Source organism: Anneissia japonica, unplaced genomic scaffold (genome assembly GCF_011630105.1).
Source record: "Anneissia japonica isolate Jap-2015-1 unplaced genomic scaffold, ASM1163010v1 scaffold4415_len418423_cov169, whole genome shotgun sequence".
Taxonomy (NCBI): domain Eukaryota; kingdom Metazoa; phylum Echinodermata; class Crinoidea; order Comatulida; family Comatulidae; genus Anneissia; species Anneissia japonica.
The window spans coordinates 337,575-347,938 of record NW_022743399.1 but is presented as its reverse complement, the minus strand read 5'-3'; the positions used below and the strand labels follow the sequence as shown (position 1 = coordinate 347,938).

Sequence of the window (10,364 nt, the reverse complement as noted above, 5' to 3'; positions counted from 1 at the left end):
TTATAATTTGCGGAACGCTGTAATTACAGTAGTTGCCTTGATACAGTAGAACCCCTCCTTTGGGACACCCCTATTCAGGGGACACCCCTATTCAGTGGCGGCGCCAGCGGGGGGGGGGGGCTTAAGCCCCAATCGGTTTGGTAAAGCCCCCCCCCCCATCGACCAAAGCTCATCGGGCAGTCGGACCAAAAAAAAAAAAAATAGGCCTAGTTTTCCCATCAAAGGCATTTCCGGCCATAGAAGTCCCAATTTTTTTTTTTAAATCCCGTTTTTGTAAGAGGGGACACCCCCTTCAATACCCACCCCCGGCTTGGGCCTTCGGCACTTTAGATAACGCTGCGTGCTAAAGTTACACCCATAATTCTTAGCCTACCAGTCGGACATCTTATCCTCCTCACCCCACCATAAATTATATCCTAGAGCCGCCACTGCCCCTATTAAGAGGACACTTTTCCGTGAAACGAGTGGAAATATATCTTAACACTAGGCCAACCCCTATTAAAGGGACACCCCTATTAAGGGGACGGGAACACTTTCTAAGTGTGCCAAATGGTCAAATAACCCCTATTAAGGAGACACTTATTTTTTTTTTAATTGTATCACAACATCTACAGCACTCTAAAAATAAGAAAAATTAATTCAACTTTACATTTTGACACCTTTTGAGCAATAAACCAGAATTTTCTCCCCTTAATTCATGAGTGAATAACAGTATAGGCCTACTGCATGTGTTAAACTAATCTTGTCAATTTTGACCCTTAACAATGGGGATTTCTTTTTCTTTGTTTTTCGTACATTTCAAATAGGATTCTAATCCATATCAAAACATTTTACTCTATTCATGCTACATCCATCTAATAGGAAGCTCTAATGTAATTGTTATTATTTGTAAGTAAACCAGTATTTCGTTTACCTTTTCAGGACGTTCCACATACACATTACACACATATTAATCACGCTATACTATTTCAAACTAAATGAAATTATTTGATCATTTAATAGAATGCTCAATATAAAAAAGAATATTTGGTCATTAACATTGCACAATGATTCAATATTGGGGAACATATTTGACTATTGTCGTTTTAATAAAATTTCTGCTGATTTCATATTATGAATGAATTTGCATTGCAAATTATTGCTATAGATTAGTTCTTATTCTACTCTAACTGATTCTTATGTCAATTAAAATAAAATATCAAGGGGAAAATTTTATTTTTATTTTTTGGTTTGTCCCCTTATATAGGGGTTTACTGTATTATTATTTTGTTACTCGTATTTTTTCTGTTTATTTATGAGCATACCCTTGCAATTGTATATAAAATAAGTTTTACAAATCACAATAAATATACTGAACTCCCCCTTCCCCACCCTTACATCATTCGTCAAATAAAACAAGAATTTAAATACAAGGAATAACCTACATAAAGATTTATCATTCGCTTATATTAAAACTGGAACTATGCCTTTGTCTGGGCGTTCCTACCCTTTCTCTCTGTGGACAATAGCTTTTGTTTTAGCCATTCACTAGCAGCCTTCTCATTAGTTAGTTTATCCATCCAATCAACAACCAGCCTCTCTACCCAAACATAAAGTATTTCTCTGTTTTGAATTTCTGTATATTATTCTCCTGAAGACGGTTGAAGCAACTCAATCGAAACGTCGAGGTATTCTCAACCAAACAACAGTTCTTTTCATAACTATCTACGTGGTGTGCAGCAAACATTGATATAAACTATTTTTATCATCCATATTATTGTTATTATTATCATTAAATTAGTATCCATACAGAATAAACAAGGTTATTACATTTGCTCTTTATAGTTATTATTTTTTTTAAAATTATTATTGTTATCATTATCATTATTAACGATATTGAAGACATGGATTATACTATTTATGCAGTACAAATATTAAAAAAAACAATATGAATTACATACATTTTATAGCGGCGGGGGTGGGGGCAGTCCGGGAAGTGGTGGTGGAGGGAAATGTCATGGTCGGAAAAAGTCCGGGGTGCGGGGAAATATCGGGGGAAATGTGTGGGTGGGGGAGCGGAAAACCAGCCTAGAACCGAAAAAATATATATAGGGCATATAGGCTAGGCCCATTGGCAGGTATTCTTTGAAAAAAGATATATATTCAATCTGTTCGTTCACTGATTGGAAGTTATTGATTGATTTGATCCTTCAACTAAGCTCTAACAACTAATAATTGAATTTTCAGAGGATTTTTTTTTTCTAATTTTCTTTAATTTATTGGCAGACGGTTATGTAAGAGGGAATTTTTTATATATTAAAAACAAATTTTATAAGAGCACTGAGGCTGAAATTGATTAAAAATTAAGAACAAAATAAGAACAAATTGAGGCTGAGGTAAAATGTCAAAATAAGGTTTTTGAAAAACAAAAAAATTATATCTGTACCTTATGTGCAGTAATGCAGGTGTAACTATGTAATACCCCCTATAATCAGGTGTACTGTCATTTGGGGCCAGGCGTTTTTTCTGGGGCAATTTTCCAGGCCATTTTTTAGGGCCCATTTTTGCTGTACAATAATAATTTTCTATGTTTGAAAAGTGTGTAAAATAAGAACAAATTAAGAACATTTAGAGCCTGAAATCAGCTAAAAACTAAGAACACTGAGCCTGGGAAAAATTTTACTGGTTCTTATATAAAAAAAAAAAAACGTGTACATGGTCATTTTGGAGTTTTAGCAAGATGACGTCATGTTTTGTTATGGGCCATAATGACAAGATGTGTGACGTATGTAGTGGTAGGTCGCCGGGTGTGTGTTTTATCAGTAATCAAATTGAGTAAAATTTTAAAGTGATTATGAATCAACAGATGGATTCCAACATTAGGCACAGAATAGGTGTCATACAGGGCGCAACAAATCAAGGTGTCGACGGTAAGTAGACATCGGCCTCTCAGCTGCAATATGCCTCAACAACCAGGCAAAGCGGACCTCAGTTTAGGGTCAGACAAACTCTACATATCATAATAGGCCTAGGCGTAGTCATACAGGCCCTGAGTGAGGAAGCCTAGCCTAGCCTAGCATTACCTAGCTAGGCGGATTCAGCTAGGCTAGGCCTAGGTTGGAGAGAGGCCTTGGCTAGGAATAGGATAGGCAGCGAGCCTAGTTTATGGACCTAGCCTAGGTCTGACCCAGTGAGTAATTGTGCATCGCTGGGAATTACAGTTAGGCCTTTTTCACGAATCAGTAGACATCTTGAAGTGATTACAAACATTGCAAATCAGCGGTGTGTAACCAACAGAAATAAGATAAATAAGCTTTTGGGCAGACTTTCTGACATCATGTTATTTAAAAAATCATAACTCCATAACGGAGCGTCGTATCCAAAAGAATTTTCCAGCAAAATGTTCTTAAAAGACTAGTCTACACCACTATATGATTGAAAAAAAAAGTGAAAAAATGTTTTTGACCTCTGAAATCAATATGGAAAAAGAAAAGCCTATTTATAAGTAAAGTGTATTAAAAAAAGGCTATGCATTACAGTGCAGTAGCGTAGCACTTTTGTGTTGTTACTCTTCCAGGTATCGATAATATACAGATTTTTCTTACCGTATATAAAGTTATGTTTAAATCATGTTTTACAGAGAATTACTTACAAGATTTTATTATTTGTTTTCAAAGTACTTCATAATTCCTCGCCAATGTTTATTTCACAACTCATTCATCCTTACATTCCTAAGAGGTCTCTGAGATCTAGTTCAGAGTCTCTATTTGCTCATTCCACTCGCTCGTCGACAAAGCATTATGGTAGTCGTTCTTTCTCTTGGGCTTCTGTCTTTCTTTGGAATGCTCTGCCTATTACAATCCGACAGGTAACTTCCATTGATGGTTTTAAGGCAGCTTTAAAAACTCACCTTTTTAACTTGTATTTTTCTTATAATTTTTTTCCCCGAATTTTATTTTTACTGTTAAGCGCATTGAGGCTTTAGCATAATGCGCTATATAAGGCAAAATTATTATTATTATTATTATTTTTAACACACAGGAAACTCTCATATAGTAAAACAATTCTAGTCCAGAGTATTGTACTACTCTATGCCTAAACTAGCTATGCCTACAGTGTAGGTGGTAGGATAGGCATGCCTGAACATCCCTAGGCCTAGGTCCAACCTTTCCTTGTTGTTATTACTGCTTCTCTTAGGCCCACACCCTAGTTGAAACCTGGCTACGAGTAGTAGTAGAAGCCTATTGCCAAACCGGCCAAATAATGTAGTTAGTTTACTGCATGTAGTGGCTGCTACACTTATTAATAGGCAATATCCTTCTAGTCTTTTGAACTTGAGGGTTGAACTGTGTGATGGTGAAGTTTTTGATTCAGACAAATTTCAAGACACTCGTAATACTGTAAATTAGTTGACCAGTAAGAACAACTCATAGGGCCTATGGAATGTGTGTATATGGGGAAATTTCTTGAGGCCCTACTGTACTTGCAATTTAGAGATGAATTTTTCCAGTTTTGCTGATGACTTGAGTGAGACGACAAGCAAATTATTACAGTCAAGAAAAGTTTTCCATGTGAACTGATCCATATAATGTACTTAAATAAATCAAACACAGTATTGCCATTACAACACTTCATACAGTAAAATCTTTTGGAATGGAAATTACATTTAAAAATGTAAACACTGTTGCCCCTTACACTTCATGCATCATTATAAATGATATAACACAAAAACATAGTTGTACTTTATTAAAAATTTGAACTTAACTGGATCATACTAAAAGTATGTACTATATCCATTTGTAAACAAAACCGAATCTGCATTGTGAAATACGAATAATTAAAAGAGTTGCAATTGTAAACCAGACTATATTCTATACTAAAAGTATGTACTATACCGTAAAAACCTCGGATTGAAGCCTCCCTCCTTAGTTTGCAAAATTAGCCTAAAAAAAAGCAGCCCCCGCTTTACTGTGCTGTTAAGGAAACAAAAATAAAATAATTATTACTACAACAATATATCAACACTTGTATGTACATCAACAACATACTTCCGAAATACTATTTTCTAGCCTAGTAGTACGCCTATAAGTATGCCCCTAGGCGAGTATTCGGGCTAGGCCCTAGGTCTAAGCCTAGCCTTGTAGACCATTCTATATGGTAGACCATAAAATACGCAAGACAGAAAGGATTTTTAACCAAAACATTGTGATAAGCCCCAATCGAAATACATGAAATGGGCCTAAAGTTTTATGACATAAATTTGATCGTAACTGTTTGCGCCACGTTTCTCATGATCGCGACGTCAACTTTACAAAACCAAAATTGAGTCGGTTATTTCTATTGGCTAATCATGACGTAATATCATTTACCGTACCTTTAGCAATCGGAAGTTCCGATACGGTACCGTATCTCTAGCCACAGCGTAAACTTTTATCGGTACTGTATATGAAGTTCTCTGTCTACAGACTCAGAGAAGTTTGACTGAGAAAGTTGGCCAACCCTTTGAGCTTAAGGATTTTGTAAAAAATCAAAGATGCTATTCTTAAAAGGTACCAGCTCACTCCAGAGAGCTATAGGGTCAAACTCAAGAATGCATAAGAAACATGGCGAACCTTTCGAAGAGTTTGCATGTCGTCTTGACAGTTACTTAGTGAACTGGCTCACCCCCAATGATGAGAGTAAAGCAAAATTTGGAAACTAATCAGAATCATCAATCTTATTCTGAGTGACCAATTGTAGAGCACTATCTTGGACACTGAGTTGCAAACTAATCTCAGAGACGCAAAGTGTGACACTTCCCAAAAAATTTGTCCCCTTTTCAATTCCCATCGCTGCCTCTCCTTGTGTTTCAGCTGGAGGGCTGAAATACAAGTTACAATAGCGCACCTTCTTTCAGATGAGACGTTTAAGCCGTTGGTCCCGTGTGCATTTATGGCCTATGTGCACATTAAAGAATGCAGTACACTCTTTGGAAAAGAGTAGGGGATTGTCTCCCAGTGTATACTGCCCAACCACCACCAGAGGGATCACCCCATTGGAAATAAGTCTTCTAGACTTTCGTGGGCTATCCTTGGTGTTTACACCGAATATATCCAATCCAATCCAGTCATGCTATTTGGTGTTTTACCAACGGACCAGCTTCATTGATTAATGGACCAGGTTGTCGGGGATCTTGGGAAGGTTGTTACGTGTATTTAAATGATTAATCCTATTTCAACCGAATAGTGCAACACAAAAAGTCATTTAAGACAGACCTTGATAGATTTACTGGTAAGGCCTGCATTTCATGCATTGTTTACACCGAATATATCCAATCCAATCCAGTCATGCTATTTGGTGTTTTGCTATTTGATTAATGGACCAGGTTTTCGGGGATCTTGGGAAGGTTGTTACGTGTATTTAAATGATTAATCCTATTTCAACCGAATATTGCAACACAAAAAGTAATTTAAGACAGACCTTGATAGATTTATGAAAGCTGGATTAACAGCCAATTACAGTCAGTCGCGTCACAGAGTTTGTTGGCCCCCGGCGGTGACATATTGGGGCCCTAATAAGCGCTCGAGCAAGCGAGCGTTAAGCTTGTGAGCGTAATGAGCAAACAGACGTTTTGGCCGCTTAGGGCTATTGATGTGAAGGCCTCTGGTGGGAATCCAAGGCCCCCCTTGAGAGCTTATAGACTGTTGGAATGGTCCATAACTGATGAAATATTTCAGACAATTTTATGACAAATCAAGAATTTACAATAGGCAAACTTTCAGAACTGGTATATGCCTACAGTAGTCCTATGTACACAATGCAGATGTAAATAAATACAGAGAATATTTTAATTTAGTGAGAAACAAAACATGTTTTAATAACGATACAATGCAAAACAAATTGATCACACAATCAAAAACAAATGTCAAACATCAGAACGCAGCTATTATTGTTTAAAGCTGTTGGAGCCCCATTGAATGAAACTTTGATATTGATATATTTTATATATAACTACAATTTTGGAGCCCCTTGCGGATGACCCTGGTGCCACGTCCCCTGTCAGCGCCCGAATGTGACGCTACTGATTACAGTAAGTGCAAATTTGGATTAGCTTTAATTAATAAATTTTTGGGACATTTGGTATCAGACCATGGATTGTCAACAGACCCAGACAATGTTGAGCGTACTGTATTGTTGAGAACCGATCACAAACTAAATTTCTGCAGAAGGCATGGTAACATGGTACAACAAATTTATTCCTAATTTTTTAGCAGTTGCAGCGCTGCTTAATACATTACACAGAAAAAATGCAAAATGGAATAGTCAGAGGCTGCTGACCAGGCATTTAATCATTTAAAGCAATTACTTATTGAGAGTCCCATCTTAGCTTAACCTGATCTTAGTGTCATTTACAGTACAGTTTGATGCATCTAATGTTGGCATCGGGGCCATATTACTTCAGAAATTCTAATGGGATGGCGAAAAACCACCCAATAGCATACGCATCGCATTCACTAAATGCAGCGGAACGCAATTTCATCTTAACAGAGGAGATTCTCACAGTCATGTTGGGCTACGGAGAAGTTGAAGCACTATTTGGAGGGTAAACGATCCAACATAATTACTCCTTATACCAATGCATATGTCCAAATGACAAGACTGCTATGTTATTTGTGAGAGAAGTAGACTTTTGTATGATTTTTTGGTTTTTTTAGCCTAATGACCCTTTTGTGACCATTGATCCCAAGTTGTGAACACCCCATAATTGGGAAGTTGCACCGGTCCTACTGATTCAGTTTCAATAATGTCGATCCAGTAGTTTGCCACTCCTTCCGTTTGTCGCTCCTTACCAGAACTATTATTGACACTCCTTGCTGGAGTATTAGCTGATGCATGCAAATATGGATATAGTGAATAGGAAATAAGTGTGATCTTGGCCAAAAGACAAGTACCGTATGTTAAAAAGAGATTTCCTGTTTTCTCTTCTCTATTTCTTATGTGAACTTTTTTAAAGTTTCATAAAGAGAATCACTAAAGGGCACTCTGAGTACAAATGTACTGTAGAAGAGCAATTGTGGTTATGATAAAATCATTGCGTTCTTCCGTTTGTCGCTCCTTACCAGAACTAATATTGCCACTCCTTGCTGGAGTATTAGTTGATGCATGCAAATATGGATATACAGTAATGAATAGGAAATAGGTGTGATCTTGGCCAAAAGACTAGTACCGTATGTTAAAAAGAGATTGCCTGTTTTCTCTTCTCTATTTCTTATGTGAACTTTTTAAAAATAATGTTTCAGCAATGTGTATTTAGGCTTCATAATATTTCAAATGCATCAAGGTTCAATCAGTCAGTTGATTGTATCATCGGCACACCTGTGATAATAATATAATCGCGTCCTTCCTTTTGTTGCTCCTTACCAGAAAAAATATTGATGATGATGATGCTGATGCAGGCAAATATGGGAATATAGAACGAATAGGAAACAGGTGTGATATACTTTAAGCAGAAAGACAAGTATGTTAAAAAGAGATATCCTGTTAAAATTCTTTCTATTGCTTATGTGAACCCCAGATTCAAACTTTTAAAAATAATGTTTTTTTAGGCTTCAACAGTATTTTTAATGGTACTTATCCATACAGCCCTGTTTGTGGACAGATGAGTGTAGTGTAGCTTGTACCAGTATAATGGGTAGCTCAGACACCTAGGGACCCTTAGAAGAGAAGAAAGTTTACTTGTATGAGCAATCTATGAGCTAGAATTATTCATGAACATTAAACTTTCCATAGGCTAGTTCTGTGTTTATATTGCCGCGAGGAAAATAATACCAACCGATTTAAATTCCTACGAGTGGCTAAACTTAAATTAATATTGTTATGTGTTGCAAAATAAGTCCCTGGAGAAGTAGAATATTGACAAAATTCAAAAAATTCAAAGCTACACCTTGCGTATAATTTGGACATATTCCCATCTGTTCTCCATAATTCACTACAGTACACCTCACAGCAAGGGGTTGAACATCCTCCACTGGAGGCTACATTGGAGGGTACTTGTACACCTGCTGCATAATGTGCGAGTCTTGCACATGAGCATCCTCTTTTTATTTACATCTTGCGCATACGATGTATTATCTTGCGCATCATTAAAATGTTTAGTTTGATTACATACCCTAAAATTCATAAAAATGAAGTGAATGTGAATACATCCCATGCAATATAAATTTCTTTTAACAAAGCTATACTGACTGAGGACTGTAAGCCATACCAGTTCCACTACAATTTAAATAACATAAGGATGCTCTATTTAGTGATTGTTCGTTACATGGACACTGTATATAGATTGGAATTTTTTGTTTTGTGCATTAGACATCAACAGGTTTGGCGATAACATTGTAGCATATTATAAACTTTTATTTACTTGCCAGCAAACGTAGGTATGAATTCATAAAATTGACTATTTGTAAAAAATTTTACGTTTGTAAAACAGAAGTTTTACTGTAATATTGAACAACAAAATTGAGCCATCTTATTTTGGTGATTTCTATCCATGCTTCGTGACCCACTAAAATATTTTGGTGAACCGCTGTTGGGTCACGACCCACAGTTTGTGGAACCCTGACCTACACACAGTGAAAAATGTTTTTGATTTGTTCTAGACATGATATGCTGACACTTTTATAGTTCTTGAGCTAATAAATGCTAATTAAAGAATCAACCTGAAAATCAATTTAATTTAACCAGGCAGGTCCACAACATTTTGGACACTTCATGAATGAGATGCTGAAATAGGGAAAAAAAGTATAACTGCTGTGTACATAGATTATGCCGCCAAATTTGTCTAAAATGTGCATAAAATTGAAACTAAATAAGCTATAGATATGATTTTGCTGTCTAAACTCATAATTTCTAGACAGGCAACAAACTAGACATATAAAAACTACTGTCATTCTAGCCAGAATGGAACATAATTAAAAAATAGGTGTTTATTTGTTTAAAAATAATCGAAAATATACCGTACTTATACTTAAAATGTACATAAAATAAGAACGAGTATATAAGCTAGTTTTCTATGTAATCCAGATAGATTTTTGAACAAAAATAGATTATATTGACTAATTTTATCATTTTTACTGCGCTGAATTCAAAAAAAGTTAGGTGCCATTATTTTCCCAAAGTCATCGGCCGCCATTTTGAATTTCAAGATGGCTGACGCACCACATAAAACATGGTTATGATTGGTGTCAATGGAATAAAACATGGTCATGATTGGTGTCAATGGAAAGCAGTGGCGGATCCGGGGGGGGGGGTTCAAGGGGTTCGGACGAACTCCCCTCTACTGTATGAAGAAACGTAACAAAATACTAATGGGTCCTGGCTTACAAAACGCATTACCAACCGTTTCTCGC

At 36.4% G+C, this 10,364-nt stretch overlaps 1 protein-coding gene across 1 annotated transcript in view; it reads left to right on the top strand.

Annotated features, from left to right (window-relative positions):
- Positions 1–2,743: 2,743 nt before the first annotated feature.
- LOC117119475 (sterol O-acyltransferase 1-like) overlaps positions 2,744–10,364 on the top strand; it is a 54,395-nt gene continuing 46,774 nt past the window's right edge. Inside the window, exon 1 of the mRNA XM_033264310.1 lies at positions 2,744–2,909. Coding sequence (XP_033120201.1) covers positions 2,834–2,909 — 76 coding nt within the window. The 5' untranslated portion in view covers positions 2,744–2,833. The remainder of the gene's footprint in view (positions 2,910–10,364) is intronic.